Consider the following 17484-nt stretch of genomic DNA (forward strand, 5'->3'; position numbering starts at 1 on the left):
TGTATTATGATGCATGGTGAGTTTAAAACATTCACTTTGTAACTTTTCTGTGCATGGCTAATGAATATGAAGTTTTCTAATGACAGTTTTGGTAATATAGGTGTGTAGTTCAGGTCAAGGCGGAATGGGGATATATATGGGTCAGATAATTAGACATGTCTCTTTATATTTTCTGTATCAGATTCTGAGACGTCCCTCCCTGCAGCGTCGAGCTGGCTCCCGCTCTGATGTGACGCACCATGCTGTCACCTCACAGCTACCACAGGTCCCAGCTGGAGCAGGGAGCCGACCTATTGGGGAGCAGGTAATATCTTCCTGTTTACCTTTTCCACAGTGTATTTTTTTCCCTTTTCACAGTAAAGCACCAACTAAAATGCGTAGAAAAATATATGGCAGGGGCAGAGTGAGGGCAGGAAGCTACCAAATAGAGTTATCAAAAAGAAACTTGCCCAACTACTTGAGTTGCGTATTCCAGATAGAGTCCATGATTGCTCTAACATAATGCATACAGGAATTTCTTACTTGAAACCCCCTCATGTTGGCCTTTGGGTGGCAGTAAACATATGGTTTACATATGGCTAATAGCTATTTTCTAGGTTTTCATAGTAGAATAATAGAAGTATTAGTCTGTTAGCTAACATTTATTTATCATTAATTACATGCTAGGCACTGTTTATGTGTATTAACTAATTCAGTCCTTCCAACAACCCTTTGAGGTTATTATTAGTGCCAGTTTTCAGGTGAAGTGATTGATCTCAGAGAGGCAACAGTGAGTGGTGGCTTGAAGCAAGATCTTAGTTCCCTGCCCAGGAATTGAACCTGGGTAGCCTGGACAAAAATCAGGAATCCTAGCCACCAGACCAGCAGGGACTAGAAGCTAGAAGCAAATTTTCCCTGGCTCTTGCCCCCATTGAAAAATACATTTCTCAAGGAGGCAAAAACTGTAAAAACAGGTACAAAGTTTACTATCAGAGACACAGCACAACAACAGGTGGGAGAGCACACAGAGAAACAGTTTGTTTAATTAAGATAGGAGCAAGGCAGAGATGCACACCGGAGAGACAGGGTGTGGGTGTTGCCTCAGTGAGGAAGAGTGCAGTAAAGTGGCGGTTAAGTCATTTATACAGGGCAGTTCTTCTGGGTCTTTGTTTACCTTTGGCCAGTTACCTAGTTTCTTTTTCCACACCTGATCTGCCCTAGGACCCTCCCCAACATGCATGCGCAACTTTTCTCCAAGGTGGATTCCAGCCCAGAGTCCTGTGGGGGGGCTTGGCATCACATATTATGGGGTACTGCCTCCTCCTTTTTAACCCCCACGGAGCCTGTCTGCACATGTGCAGTGTCTCCTTTGCCTCAAGGATGGGAAATATGTGACCTCTTGATCTTTTACTCAAACAGGGTTTAGCCCCTCTCTGTCCCTGCCATGACTGTTATCTTAGAGTGTCCACAGGAGACAAAGCCTGGCTGTTTACCCTGTTTCTGTTGTTATTTCTGTTTTGAAATGCAAACAGGAAGCTGGTTGTAAGTGTCCAGCCTGAAGCCCATCTTTTTCTTGCCCCAAGAAATGTAAGCAGGAGGCCAGTTGTAAATGCCTAGCCTGGAGCTCATCTGTCTCCTGCCTCATGATTACTAAAGATCACACACAGAAGTTTTGGATCCCACATAAAAACTCACACATTCTGGTTCCAGAGCTGTCAGATGTCAGTTTGATTTGTTATAAAGGTTAATTTCAGTTAAGTGTTCAAAATATGAGGGGTCTATATGTGTACATTTAAATATATGCATAATTATTATTTAAAAATTATTACATCAGACATTTACAATATTTACAGTTCATTGATCTCTTTTTTGTTGATACAAAAAGCGAAGGAGAGGAGAAAATGTTCTTAAAATTTATTATGGATTTTTTCAAACATGCTAGAATTAGGAAGAATAGTGCAATGAATCCCCAAGAACCCATCATTTGACAGATCAACACTTTGTTGAACTTGTTTGAACTATGTGCCTATGTGCCAAGTAAGTTGAAGCAACTTCCAAGAACTGTATCTGTTTTGTATGTAATTCAGTATGTAATACAATTTATACTTTTTTTTTTTTTTTAAAACAGCCTATTTAAAAATAATTATACATTCATGGGACTTACCTGGTGGTCCAGTGGTTAGAAATCCACCTTCCAGTGCAGGGGACACAGGATCGTTCCCTGGTTAGGGAACTAAGACCCCACATGCCTTGGGGCAACTAAGCACATGCACTGCAACTGCTGAGCCCTCGCACTCTAGAGCCTGCATGCCACAACTAGAGAAGCTCATGAGCCACAATGAAGAGCCTGTGCGCTGCAACTAAGACCCAACATGGCTAAATAAATAAATATTTAAAAATAATTATATGGGGACTTCCCTGGTGGCACAGTAGTTAAGAATCCACCAGGCAGGGACTTCCTAGGTGGTGCAGTGGTAAAGAATCCGCCTGCCAATGCAGGGGACACAGGTTCGAGCCCTGCCCTGGGAAGATTCCACATGCCACGGAGCAACTAAGCCCGTGCACTGCAACTATTGAGCCTGTGCTCTAGAGCCCGTGAGCCACAACTACTGAGCCCATGTGCTGCAACAGTTGAAGCCCACGTGCCTATGGCCCATGCTCCACAACAAGAGAAGCCACTACAGTGAAGAGCCTGCGCACCACAACAAAGAGTAGCCCCTGCTTGCAACAACTAGAGAAAGCCCGTGTGCAGCAACGAAGACCCAACACAGCCAATAAATAAATTAAATAAGCAAATAAAAAAAAAAAAAAAAAAAAGAATCCACCAGCCAATGCAGGCAACATGGGTTTCAGGCCTGGGCTGGGAAGATCCCACATGCCGAGGAGCAACTAAGCCAGTTCACCACAACTACTGAGCCTGCGTTCTAGAGCCTGCGAGCCACTACTGAGCCCACGTGCTTAGAGCCTGTGCTCCACAACAAGAGAAGCCACCGCAATGAAAAATCTGCACACTGCATCGAAGAGTAGTCTCTGCTCACCACAACCAGAGGAAGCCCACGCCCAGCAATGAAGACCCAATGCAGCCAATAAATTAATTAATTTTTTTAAAAGAACCACTTTAAAAAAAATAATAATAATAGTTATACATTCACAGGAAGTTGCAAAGATTGAAAGGTCTTGTGTGCCCTTTGTCCAGTTTCTTCCAATGGTTACATCTTAAGTAAGTAGAGTACAGTATCAAAAACAGGAACTTGGTATTGGTCCAATGTGTGTGTATGGTTCTTTGTCATTTTATCACGTGTAAATTTGTGTAATCACCACTAAAGCTACTTACTTTTTTTTTTTTTGATTTTTTTAAAAAAAATTTTGTTATTTTATGTATTTATTTTTGGCCGTGTTGGGTCTTTGTTGTTGTACACGGGCTTTCTCTAGTTGCAGCAAGTGGAGGCTACTCTGTTGTGGTGCATGGGCTTCTCATTGGGGTGGCTTCTCTTGTGGAGCATCGGCTCTAGGCGTGAGCTTCAGTAGTTGTGGCACAGGCTCAGTAGTTGTAGTTCAAGGGCTCTAGAGTGCAGGCTCAGTAGTTGTGGCACATGGGCTTAATTGCTCCACGCCATCTGGGATCTTCCCGGAGCAGGGATCAAACCCATGTCCTCTGTATTGATAGGCGGATTCTTAACCACTGTGCCACCAGGGAAGTCCGTTTTTTGACTTTTCATTTAGCTTTAGTACCAGATATGTGACTCCTGAAATTTTAACCACAATGCTACTTACTTCTGATAGACTTAAATCATTAAGAAATGTATATATCTATATATGTTTGTGTTGGCTCATTTTGTGATTAAGAAATATGGCTGAATAAGGACATACAGAGAGAAGTATTTGACATATACCTTATTTTATAGATAGCATATCACTTTAGCGTAACGAATAGGTTTACCTTGTAATGTTTGTCTGGATGTGGAATTTTACTTTAATAGGAAGAAGAAGAGTATGAAACTAAAGGGGGACGCCGGAGAACATGGGATGATGATTATGTACTAAAGCGGCAGTTTTCAGCTTTGGTTCCTGCTTTTGATCCTAGACCTGGTCGTACTAATGTCCAGCAGACAACGGATCTAGAAATTCCACCCCCAGGTATAGTATATTTTAGTTTTTTGACTTGATTTTAATAGATACCAAATAAAGTAGTACTATATAGTTTAGAAAAGTAAAGTACTATTTATATATGCAGGTTATAAGTAAAAGGTTTCAGGAAGAACTATATACCAACCACACATCCTCAAAAAAATACAGATTTTTTTAAAAGGAGCAAATTACAGTATTTTTTTTTTTTATTTGAAGTATAGTTGATTTACAATGTTGTGTTAGTTTCTGGTGTACAGCAAAATGATTCAGTTATACGTATATGTATTCTTTTTTGTATTCTTTACATTATGGTTTATTACAGGACTTTGAATATAGTTCCCTGTGCTATATAGTAGGACCTTGTTGTTTATCTGTTTTATGTATAGTAGTTTGTATCTGCTAATCCCAGACTCCCTAATTTATCCCTCCCCCACTGCCTTTCCTCTTTGGTAACCATAAGTTTGTTTTCTGTATTTGTGAGTCTGTTTCTCTTTCACAAATAGGCTCATTTGTATCACATTTTAGTTTCCACATTACAAGTGATATCATACGGTATTTATCTTTCTCTGACTTACTTCACTTAGTATGATAGTCTCTAGGTCTGTCCATGTTGCTGCAAATGGCATTATTTCATTCTTTTTTATGGCTGAGTAGTATTCCATTGTGTATATGTGCACACCACATCTTTATCCATTCATCTTTTGATAGACATTTAGGTTGCTTCCATGTCTTGGCCATTAAATTACAGTTTTTAAAAACACCGTGTTTTACATTTGTATAAATTTTAAACCAAGGCCTCATTTAAAGGGAAATAATTTGTATTCTGTTTTCTACTGGATCAGAATTGCTAAGCATTACTCCCTTGCAGCTTTTACTCTGGAAAGCTTTATAGTGGTTTTACTTATGGCCTCTGGAGTAAGTCAGCCTGAGTGCCTGCTCTGTCTCTTACAACTCTATTTTGGGTGTGGTAGGCACACTAATGGCGCCCCCCAAAGATACGTAGGTCCTAACCTCTACAGTCTGTGAGTATGTCACCTTAACATGAGAAAAGAGACTTTGTAGATGTGATTAAGAATCTTGAGATGGAGAAATTATCCTGGTTTTCTGGGTGAGCCCAGTGTGACCACCCGTGTCCTCATAAGAGAGAGGCAGGAGGGTCAGAGTCAGAGGAGAATTGACAACAGGAAGCAGCACTCAGAGTGATGAGGGGCCATGATTCAAGGAGTATAGGAATGGGAAGACTCTGGGCGTTAGAAAAGGCGAGGGAGTGGATTCTTCCCTGGAGCCTCCAAAAGGAATGGAGCCTTGCCAACCCATTTTAGATTTCTGGCCTCTAGAATTGCAAGATAGTACATTTCTGTTGTTTTAAACCACTCAGTTGTGGTGGTTTGTTACAGCAGCAATAGGAAACTAATATACTGGGCAGATCCTTTAACCTGTATAAACCTGGCTTTCCTCATCTCTTAGGTGGGGAAAATAATAGTCCTTGTTTGACAAGGTGGTTAAAAGGATTAAATGAGGTAAAATACATAAAGTGCCTAGCATGGTACCTGATGTGTGTCTCAGTAAATGTCGACTGTTGTAATCAGTGTATTATCCTTCAAGAAGACTTAAATGTTAGTGTGGAATGTACTTTCTACTTGACAGAAAGATAACCTGTGTTAGATATGAAAGTAAGCCTACTCTGTAGTATGGTGTGAGGTGTATGACGTAGGCTGATGGTGAGAATGAGTGTGAATCAAGATCCTCCAAGGCCCCTTCCAAAAGGGAAACCTACTCCAGGGAGTGTAAATAGGTACAGATTTTTGATAGAGCTCTTTAGGAATATAGTTCATATTTTTACTGCTACAAATTGGTACTATAGAAATATTAGCTCTGCACTCAGATGACTACAGAACTATTTTCAAAAAACTGGATATTACCTTCATAATGTCTAATAATTGGTATGGTTCACTTAAAGTACAATGGGATGTCATACAGTGAATAAAATACTACTTTATTAAGCTATGTCATGATATGAGGGAAAGATTCCTGAGATTAAAAAGAGTACATCAGTAGATACATATGAACCTAATTGTATTTGTGTGTGTGTGTTTACCTCATAACACACTCATTCAATGTAAGCAAAAGGTTGATAGAGGTCTTAGTTTAACTGAGTATGTGGTTTTCTCTGGATGTGAGATTATTAATTATTAATTTTTAGTTTTTATTATTTTAGTTTTCTCATTTATAAAAATAAAATGTTCTGAAATACTCATACAGTTGTCATGTTATATCCTAATAAAAACGAGAGTCATATCACATGCATAAGTTCTACCCTAGTACCCTGTCTTTAACCTAGGTGTATTCTTCCCGTTTTAAAAAACAAAAAAATTGAGGCCAGGAGAATCTTAAGTAGCTGACATCTTTAGCTGATACATGGCAGAAGGGTTTAGGTTTCATGTAACCTGTCTCCTGGTGCAGTGCTTTTTCAGGACTGCTTATTTTAATGTCATTGTTTTTCATACCTTCCATATTTTTAGGAACACCTCATTCAGAGCTCTTGGAAGAAGTTGAATGTACTCCATCACCGCGATTAGCCCTCACTTTGAAAGTAACAGGTCTTGGAACAACTCGTGAAGTTGAATTACCACTCACTAATTTCAGATCAACCATCTTTTACTATGTACAGAAATTGCTTCAGTTGTCTTGTAATGGCAATGTGAAATCAGATAAACTTAGGCGTATTTGGGAGCCAACATACACGTAAGAGATTTTAACTTAATATTTTAAGTAGATAGTTTTATAGTATATGAGCCAAAAAGTATTGTATTTTCTATATTTTGTATTATAGGAACAGAAAAGATTTAGTTCTCTTGATTTACAGGAATAGTTAAGAGAATTTCTGACTCCTGATGGAGAAAGGTTAAAGCTTACTACTGGGAGAGTCTTTAGAAATAATCTAGACTAGTTCCTTATGTAATAATTGTTGAACTCTTTGACTGGGATTGTGTATGAAATAGTAAATATTTTCTGTTATTTGCTTTGGGGTCTGTGAGTTAAGCCTGCCTCTCTTTGTTCATTCATTTATTCATTCAACAAATAATTATCAATGAACTTGGGCAAATCTATTTAACATTTTAGTACCTCATTTTCTAATCTGCAAACTGAGAGTAGTTTTGAGGAATCAATAATTAACATATGTAAAGTAGATTCAGTACTGTCTGAGATGTAGAGTGTGCTCAGTAAGTATTACCTATAATAATATTTATTATTTAATGATGTAAATAATATAATTTAATATTATAAATAATTATATCAGTCATCCTGTGTAACTTTACTTTTCTTAGTTTCTTTTTCTGATGTTCTGTTAACATCATAGATAATCTTATATAATGTCCAATAAAGGAATCTAGGTCTTTTTGAGATAGAACAGAAGGTCATCATGGCATTCTCCTCTTTCAGTTTCTATTGGAATATAAAATTTGATCTCAGCTGCCTTACATGTACATAAGGGCTCTTGGTCCTTGTTATTCTTGTCCTTTCCATCTAGGCACAGATGCAAACACATTTTATTTTTACAACAGTATATGAAAGTTATAATACAAGATATAGCATATTACTTCATATCTTTAAAAGTTCTAGGTTTGGTGTATGTTTTCTTCACAATAATATTCAATTTATAAACCATAACTCTTCTTCAGGAATATGACTTCTGCTACTTATCCCTATGTTTAGCAAATTAATATTTTTTTCTTATAAATTCTCCCTGAGTTCAACATTTAATGTAAACATACAGCTAATGAATGATCTCATTCATATATGGTTTTAAAGAATTGACACCTTATTGGAAATAACCGCAAATGATTTGATTTATGAATTAACTTGAATAATATCTTCATGTTTAGAATTATGTACAGAGAAATGAAGGATTCTGACAAAGAAAAGGAAAATGGAAAAGTGGTAAGTTATTTTTAGGAAATGAGTCTTATTCTTGGCTACTTATTAAAAAAAAAGAAAAGCAAAGAAAAACTAACACCGTGTTTCAGTTGAACAGTTGAGGGAGAAATCAGCAACATGGGATTCTTTAGGTTAAATGCATGATCTTAAAGCTACCTTGTGTAATGCATGTGAAATAGCATAGACTTTATAATCAGGAAAGGCCAACATTTGGTTTTTCCTATTGTAGGGTTGTTGGTCTATAGAGCATGTGGAACAGTACCTTGGCACTGATGAATTACCAAAGAATGACTTGATAACCTACCTGCAGAAGAATGCAGACGCCGCTTTCCTGCGCCACTGGAAATTAACTGGCACTAATAAAAGTATTAGGAAAAACAGAAATTGTTCTCAGCTCATAGCTGCATATAAGGTATATATTGGCATCAAAACACTATTTTGATTGGGAATGGCTTTGTGCTTTGTTTGCAGCTTTTTAAATATTCTTGAGGAAGAGCAATTCATTGGGACATACTAAAAAAATCAAAGTTGAATTAACATTGTTAATATGCCAATGCTAAAATTTCAAATATGGTTTGTGGCATTGGATCTAAACACATAGTTTTAACTGTGGCTTTTAGTGGTTATATTTTGAGAATTTTCTTGATTTAGAACACATTAAGCTTTGACTTGGGTAATACTGTTTTTATTTTAAAAGAAGGCAGTTCTTTGAAGAACTCCAGCCTTTTCACATTAGTACAAATAGGATGATAGATTGTTTTTCTTGGAAATGGTTAATGGCTAGTTTTCCTAATTGTTTCTATAGGATTTTTGTGAGCATGGAACAAAGTCTGGGTTAAACCAAGGGGCCATTTCTACTCTTCAAAGCAGTGATATTCTTAATTTGACAAAAGAACAGCCTCAGGCCAAAGCAGGCAATGGACAGAATTCTTGTGGAGTAGAAGATGTCCTTCAGCTTCTGCGTATTCTGTATATAGTTGCAAGTGACCCTTATTCAAGAATATCCCAAGAAGGTCTGTAAGAAGCTTTGTTTCATTTCTGTGAGATTTTTAAAAGTGTCAGTTTATATTTTTATTAATATTATTACTTTTACAGAAGGCGATGAGCAGCCTCAGTTTACTTTTCCACCAGATGAATTCACTAGCAAAAAAATCACAACAAAAATTTTGCAGCAAATTGAGGTAATAAAACCAAATAGTTGAACTAACTCTTCAATCTGTTGGACTTTGAAAGTATTGCCTCTCCTTCCTTTTCTGCCTTGCACCATCTCTTCTGTTAAGAATTGACTCCTTTTTGTCTTTTTTAATAATTGCCTTAAGACACTGTTATTTGTTAATTTGCAGGAACCATTGGCATTGGCAAGTGGGGCTCTGCCAGACTGGTGTGAACAGTTAACCAGCAAGTGTCCTTTTCTAATACCATTTGAAACTAGACAGCTTTATTTCACATGTACAGCATTTGGTGCATCAAGGTAGGAAGTGTATCGTTTTATATTTATATTATATATCATTTTATATATAAGCTCAAAATGTACATATATACTTTATATCAAGACTGATGGAGGGAATATATTGTTTTCTCATAAAGAGTTGTCAGCATTTGGGAATTCCCTCGGGGTCCAGTGGTTTAGACTTCATACTTTCACTGCCGAGGGCACGGGTTCACTTCCTGGTGGGGGAGCTCAGATCCCGCAAGCTGCAAGGCATAGACCAAAAAAATAAATAAATAAAGAGTTGTCAACATTTAAACATTTTTTGGTTTCCAGTTGGATATAAGCTGTCTTAGAGCAGAGTGGATTGAAGTACTGTGTTTTCCGTCAGCTAGCATTTATTGTATAGTATTTAAATGGCTTACATAAATTATTAGTTGCTGAAATTCCCAAGAATACAAAATTTAATACTTTCAAATAGCTTTGATAACATTAAAATATATCTTCTGGCCATTATTTTTCTCTTACTAACATCTAACATACTAGACATTTTACTTTTTGTTTTTCTGTCTCCTTCACTAGATGAAAGTTTCATGAGGGCAGGAATTTCTGGCAGCTTTGTTTACTGCTCCAGCTGCAGTGTATAGTACATTGTAGGTGCCCAGTAAATACTTGTTGAGTAATTGAATACCCAGAGTACTTCCAAGGTAGATGTAGAAAAGTTATAATTTTAATGGAGCTGCCTGTTTCCCTGTTACATTGTTGTACCATTTTATATCATTTAACCAAGCATTTGTATACATATCACCATAGGCCCATTGTGATTATTGGCATTGGTTATGATTTTAACTTTATATGTGTGGGATTTTTTTTTTTTTTTTTTTCAATTAAAAAAATTTTTTGGCTGCATTATGCAGCTTGCAGAATCTCAGTTCTCTGACCAGGTATTGAACCTGGGCCACAGCAGTGAAAGCGCTCAGTCCTAACCATTAGACCAGCAGGGAACTCCCTGATTTTTATTTTGTAGATGAGGAAACTGATTCTCAAAGTATATAGCTGATTGGCCTGAGAGTACCAAAAAAACTGTAGCACACATGAGAGTAGATCTTTCATCTTCTTATTCTTAGTTCAAGATTCTTTCTCCCATCCTAGATAGGTTAGCACTGCATTGTTAAAAAGAAAATGTTTCAAAATCACAATACTGTTTCAGTGTTGGCTTTCAGTTTGTATCACAGTAATAAAGATAGCTTAACAATTTTTTACATTCTCTGATTTAGGAAATGTTTATATTTTTATGTAATATGAGTTTGTATTTTTATGTGTTATGTGGGGTTGGACCACAGACTTATTTTGATCTGTTAATTGCTAAAGTAAAAAGGGAAAATATAGACTCAGTATTTTCTCAGTTTGTTTAAGGAAATAAAAAAAGATTAGTATATTTGATCACCTGATAAAATACTACTTTTTAAAAATTCTTAAATCTTTGAATTTTGTTGCTGGTTTAGTAGTACATTCAGCTGTTACTTTATGCTACAGTTATATAGATATTTTTCTGTTTCAGAGCAATAGTGTGGTTACAAAACAGACGTGAGGCCACTGTGGAAAGAACAAGAACCACAAGTAGTGTAAGGCGAGATGATCCCGGAGAATTTCGCGTTGGTCGTCTCAAGCATGAAAGAGTAAAAGTTCCACGTGGTGAATCACTGATGGAGTGGGCTGAGAATGTCATGCAGATACATGCAGATCGAAAATCAGTTCTTGAGGTACCTCTATGTAATTTCTTTTAGTGTGCAGGACAGAGAACCAATCTATATATCTTCCACCACATAAAAACTGCATTAGATAGAAGTGTAGAGGGATATCTCTGTCCTCTGTGCAAAGGCCTTCTACTCTGGCAAGAGCATTTTTCATAAGAAGATGTCAGCTCACCTCCTCAGGGGTCAGGATTTCGTGACTTAGTGAGCAGCAGAGAATTTCTTCACTCATGAAGTGAGAAGGTGCTTGGTCTGTTTGAAGGACACTGCTCATTTCGTATCAAAGCCTGAAGCAAATAATAGTACTTACAAAGGATTCTTTTTGATACTTCAGATTTTACCTTTATATTAAAACTATGCTACTAGATACTTGCTTTTTTGGAGCGCGCATGTTTTGCAGTATTGTTTCACTTAAATTGTGCTTGGTTTTGTAACATGGGTCTGTATTGAGAGATGTTATAGCAAATGGCAGTAAGAAATTGAATATATTTGTTGCAGAAATGTTATTGTGGGCATTGTTGATTATATACTATATACATATTATTCCTTATATATGAGAGACAAGGAAAAAAAATACCTCTCCTGTCATAGATGTCAACCACCTGGTTTGTTTATTTTTGGATCACAGACTGATTATGATAAATATGATACATCTATAAAAAATTTATAAGGCTTATGGCTTTCACTTTAAAATTTCTGTGCTGGGAATTCCCTGGTTGTCCAGTGGTTAGGACTCCACGCTTCCACTGCAGGGAGGACGGGTTCGATCCCTATCTGCGGAACTAAGATCCCACATGCTGCTTGGCTCAGACCAAAAAAAAAAATTTCTGTGCCATCTTATTCTTCTTACCAATGTATTCCTCTAGCCTAGATAATTCTCAATTATTATTATTATTATTACCATGCACTGTGTGTTTTTGTAAGCTGCCTCAAATAATTTTTGGAATACATGGAGTATGGATAAAAACCTTTAAAGTGATTGCCTGAAGTGAGAAATAAGGGGAAGAGTTTAGGTTTTGGTGTCATGTAGACACGCATGCACACGGGCACGCACTCACACACAGGTCTGTATACCATCATTTCCTCAAGCAAATGATACAACCTCTTTATCTGAATTTGGTTTCCTTTGGTGTGAAAAGATGATAATTTATTTTGTAGGTTTGTTGTGAAAAGTAAATTGATTTATGAACACTGCTCACCACAGTGTTTAAATATGGAATAGTGTGCAACAAATCAAATTTCTCTTTGGAAAAACTAGAATAAAAACTTCTGTGTGGCTTATATTATACTGCTGCTGTTTTTAAAAAAGGTATATTACAGTAGGACTGGATTTTGGCAAGAATGGGATCATTAAAAAAAATTTTTTTTAAGCTTACTTTCCCCTATAATTTATTTGTTCCTGTTTAGGTTGAATTTTTAGGAGAAGAAGGAACTGGCTTGGGGCCCACATTAGAGTTTTATGCTCTGGTGGCAGCAGAATTCCAGAGAACTGACTTGGGAGCTTGGCTTTGTGATGATAACTTTCCAGATGATGAATCTCGTCATGTAAGATTTATTTCCCATTTTGTGATTTGATTTGCAGTTCTGCTTTTAGAAAGTTAAAAATCGGTTATGCTTTCAGAACATAAGCCAGGTTTTCTGACTCTAATTTATTACTGAGTAATCTTGATATTATTAAAATGTTTTTAAAGGTTAAAATTTAGTCAACAAAGCCTATTTAATAAAATATATCTAAAATATATTTAATATATCTAAACTAAAGTGTTTCTAGATACTTTTCAGTAGCTGAATTAAGATGTTTAATGTTTATGGATCTTTTAATTTTATTTGCATTTCTTCCTCTAAAAAATTAGGTCGATCTTGGAGGTGGATTGAAACCTCCTGGATACTATGTGCAGAGATCATGTGGACTATTTACAGCTCCATTTCCACAAGACAGCGATGAGCTTGAAAGGATCACAAAACTCTTTCATTTTCTTGGAATTTTCTTGGCCAAATGCATTCAAGACAATAGACTTGTGGACTTACCTATTTCTAAACCTTTCTTTAAACTTATGTGTATGGGTGACATTAAAAGCAATATGAGTAAACTGATTTATGAGTCACGAGGAGATAGAGACTTACACTGTACTGAAAGTCAGTCTGAAGCCTCTACAGAAGAAGGTCATGATTCGCTCTCAGTAGGAAGCTTTGAAGAAGATTCAAAATCAGAATTTATTCTAGATCCTCCCAAACCAAAACCCCCAGCTTGGTTTAATGGAATTTTAACTTGGGAAGATTTTGAACTAGTAAACCCACACAGAGCCAGATTTTTAAAAGAAATTAAAGACCTTGCTGTCAAGAGGCGCCAGATTTTAAGCAACAAAGGTCTTTCTGAAGACGAGAAGAACACAAAATTACAAGAACTAGTGCTGAAGAATCCATCAGGTTCTGGGCCTCCACTTAGCATAGAGGATTTAGGGTAAGCTCTATATATATACACACATATATATATATTCTTCAACCTAATGGATGAATAAGTTCTAAAGCTTTTGTTCTGTTGTCTTCACTAATTTGCAATATATGAATATACAGTCTGTTAAGAATAATAAGATGCTTTAGGAAATATTGATTATTGATTTGAACCTTTGATTTGTTAATATTATAAAGAGAGCACTCAGAATACCAGAATATAGTTTATTAATCATCAAACATCTGAAATATTATCTGATTTATCAAATGTGATAACTATATATATCTTTTGTAAAAAGTCCAAAGCCAATAATATTTTGACAAATTCATTAGTTAATTGATATATATAGCCTACTTGGAAAACCTCAAAATAGTTTGCTTTGTATGTAAGCCTTATCTCTAGTGGCTGCATTAACTAACTCAGAGGCTGCAGATCTTTTGATAAAATTCTATTAATTTATATACATGTAATTATTATATCTTTGGTATGTTTAACTATGATTTTGGATTGACTGCAAAGCTTTGCTTTTTTTTTCCTTCCTTCCTTCCTTCCTTTGATGATAATATTGAGAAGTTGTGTTTGATAAGCTGCTTATATATTCAAGGTTTGATTTGAGGTGGGGGTAACAACAGAGCATGAATAACTTTAGTAGAGAAACAGTTTCTTTTTGCAAAATGAAAAAAGTCTTGTAAATATGTTGCTGCCATAATTCATTGCAAAAATCTGTGGTTCATTAATATTGTGCCATAAGGAGGAAGTGGAACATGGAAAGGTGATGTTCCATGTGATCTTTGCAAAGCCAGGTTTGGTAACAGTTGGCCAAATAGTTTCTGTGCACAGGGTTTTGCATTTTAAAAGCCTCCATACTTAACACCTACTGGTATAGTGATTTTGTTACTGTTGGGGGTGGAGGGAGGGGTTCATGGTTTTGGCAGCAGTGTTTTAAAAATTAAACACCAATGGTAGCCGAATGTTAATCTAATCCTTTTTTGTCCTCCCAGTTTAAATTTCCAGTTTTGCCCTTCCTCAAGAATATATGGTTTTACAGCTGTGGATCTCAAGCCAAGTGGCGAAGATGAGGTACAAATTTTGCTTTTGATATATTTGTAAGTTCAGAAAAATGCTCTTAATAAGGCCAGTTGTACTAGGCACTACTGAAATATTCCTAGATACTAACTATTATGTTGACAAATTTTCCTTTGCAGATGATAACAATGGATAATGCTGAAGAATATGTGGATTTGATGTTTGACTTTTGCATGCATACGGGTATTCAGAAACAGATGGAAGCCTTTAGAGGTAATATTTAAGGCTCTTTAGCTTAATCCCTCCCTCTCTTTTTACTTTGAGACAGTTGAAATTAAGGTACTGCCGTGGTCAAAAATTGCTGGTAATCTCTATATTTGCCCTCTAGTTTTTGTCTTTCCAACGGTTAGGTCCTGCAGAGTACTCAGAACAGGTTGGAACATCCTCAAGCTGTAGCATACCCTCAGCTTGCTCCTCCTGAGTAATGAGGGACCCACTTTTGGCTTCTGTTTTTTCATTTGTAAGCGGATAAGGTTGCATACTTTCAGTTTTACATGATCAGGATTAATTAAACCATGTTAGAACCTAAATTCTTCAAGTAAAGACTGAAGCGAAATGTATTGGACTGTTTATCACTTACTAGTTTTAAAAATGAGAACGTAGCTTTGGCTGGCTTATATGACATAAAGAACTGGTTGGGAAATTATTAGAATTTGGTTACTGACCATAGTGTCTGAATATTTTCTGTCTACAGTTGTGATACTAAGCAAAGATTTCTGTACTTAAAACCCTAGCACAGTTTTTATTTCAAGCTATTTTAATTTATGTTTGCTTTTTCAGATATTTATTAATATTCATCTTATATCCATTTAGTTGAGTATCTTGATTTGAAATTTATTTTGAAAGTGTAACTTAGAAACTGAGTTGTATGTTTTTGTTTTTTTGCTGTGTGTGTAATCTAGATGGGTTTAATAAAGTTTTTCCAATGGAGAAATTAAGTTCCTTCAGCCATGAAGAAGTCCAGATGATTCTTTGTGGAAATCAGTCGCCATCCTGGGCAGCAGAGGATATTATTAATTACACTGAACCTAAGTTGGGTTATACACGTGACAGGTATGTGTTGATTATTTTGTAAGATCAACAAATTGCTTATGTCCCAAAATCAAGTAGCAGGTTCTCTAAATGACTCAGTGAATTATATGCATAAAATGAGAAAGCAGGTAAGTCTCACATTACCATGATGTATATTCATCGCTGAGGCTGAGTTCACACACAAAGTCACCTGAACCTTGGCTGATGTTAAGATTCCCTTTCTCACTGTTTTAACTATTCATCATTTTAAAAATTGAGACAAATGTAAACCCTTAAGCTCTACTGCTTTTATATTAACCTTTATTTTCAAATAATTTCAAACTTATAGAAAGGTTTAAGAATAGTTAAGAATTCTTATATATCCTTTACCCAGAATCACCAGTACTTAACGTTTTGCTGTATTTCTTCTACATTCTCTATTTATACATACAGACACATAGGTATTTTCTGAGCCATTTGAGGATGTGTTGCATATGTCACGTACCTTTACTCTGTAATATGTCAGCATACATCCCTGAGAATGTGGATATTCTCCCACGTAGCGACATTAGCTAGCAAGTTCGTGATTCCATACTATTAGCTGATCTGTAGTCTCCATTCCAGCTTTGTTGATTATCCCAGTGATGTTTTTAATAGCACTCACTTCACTCCCATCCTCCCCTTATCAGGAAACTGTATTTAGTTGTGCTATGTTTTAATCTGAAACAGTTCCTCAGCTGTTTTTTCTTTCATACCACTGACATTTTTTGAGACCATAAGCCCTGTTTAAACTTAAATGACATTGTAGATATAGCTTTTTTTTTTTAAGTTTTTATTGAAGTATAACAGAGAAGTACATAAATTGCATATACAGCCTGGAAAATTTTCACAAAATGGACACACCTGTATAATTGGTACCCAGAACAAGAAAACAACTCCAGAAGTCCCCATCCCCATCTTATTCTTTTCTAGTCATTAAATCACTATTTCCATTGATTAATTTTGCTTGCTTTTTGAACTTTAATAAATGAAATCATGCAGTGAGTATTCTCTAAGGTCTGGTTTCTTTTATTTAATATTATGATTACAAAATTCATCCATGTTGTAGCATATAGTGATACTTTATTTCACAGTAACAGAAATGGATTATTTCAGATCCCTGTTGCTAGTTTAGCCATATTTGGGTGAATTATGCATGTGCATCTTGAGCTTTTCTGATTTGCTGGCTTTGTTGCATATTTAATTGCTATACCCCAACAGTGTTTCAGTCCTTACCTTTATAAGATAGTCTTTGAAGGACATTTTTAAAGTAGTTTGTATCAGCTCATTTCATACTTACCCAAGAGTCTCTAGACACTGTTGTTCTTCTGACACGTGGATATTCATTTTTGGGGTTACTGTTGGCTTATAAAGTAATGGTAGTATTTTTCATTTAAATCAGCTATCAAATCAGTGTAACGTTGTTTTTCTTCTTCTAGCCCCGGTTTCCTGAGGTTTGTGAGGGTTTTATGTGGCATGTCTTCAGATGAGAGGAAAGCATTCCTGCAGTTTACCACTGGTTGTTCAACTCTACCCCCAGGTGGACTGGCTAACTTGCATCCCAGGCTCACAGTTGTACGCAAGGTACAAACTCTAGCTATTGGGGAATCTAAATGGAATTAAGATACCTAAGGATTGAAAGAAATACATATTTAAAGTCATGGTCT

At 36.2% G+C, this 17484-nt stretch overlaps 1 protein-coding gene across 6 annotated transcripts in view; it reads left to right on the plus strand.

Moving 5' to 3' along the window:
* HECTD1 (HECT domain E3 ubiquitin protein ligase 1) overlaps positions 1 to 17484 on the plus strand; it is a 93015-nt gene that overhangs the window by 73057 nt on the left and 2474 nt on the right. For 5 of the 6 annotated variants that reach the window (XM_057720908.1, XM_057720907.1, XM_057720909.1 and 2 more), the window contains 15 exons: positions 182 to 304; positions 3960 to 4116; positions 6630 to 6852; positions 7995 to 8049; positions 8276 to 8458; positions 8852 to 9059; positions 9142 to 9227; positions 9390 to 9517; positions 11037 to 11238; positions 12637 to 12774; positions 13083 to 13690; positions 14683 to 14761; positions 14887 to 14980; positions 15670 to 15820; positions 17257 to 17401. In XM_057720908.1, the coding sequence (XP_057576891.1) occupies positions 182 to 304; positions 3960 to 4116; positions 6630 to 6852; positions 7995 to 8049; positions 8276 to 8458; positions 8852 to 9059; positions 9142 to 9227; positions 9390 to 9517; positions 11037 to 11238; positions 12637 to 12774; positions 13083 to 13690; positions 14683 to 14761; positions 14887 to 14980; positions 15670 to 15820; positions 17257 to 17401 (2580 nt within the window). The remainder of the gene's footprint in view (positions 1 to 181; positions 305 to 3959; positions 4117 to 6629; positions 6853 to 7994; positions 8050 to 8275; positions 8459 to 8851; positions 9060 to 9141; positions 9228 to 9389; positions 9518 to 11036; positions 11239 to 12636; positions 12775 to 13082; positions 13691 to 14682; positions 14762 to 14886; positions 14981 to 15669; positions 15821 to 17256; positions 17402 to 17484) is intronic. The other variant, XM_057720911.1, reaches the window with a different exon arrangement.

The sequence above is a fragment of the Hippopotamus amphibius genome, chromosome 2 (genome assembly GCF_030028045.1).
Source record: "Hippopotamus amphibius kiboko isolate mHipAmp2 chromosome 2, mHipAmp2.hap2, whole genome shotgun sequence".
Lineage (NCBI taxonomy): Eukaryota > Metazoa > Chordata > Mammalia > Artiodactyla > Hippopotamidae > Hippopotamus > Hippopotamus amphibius.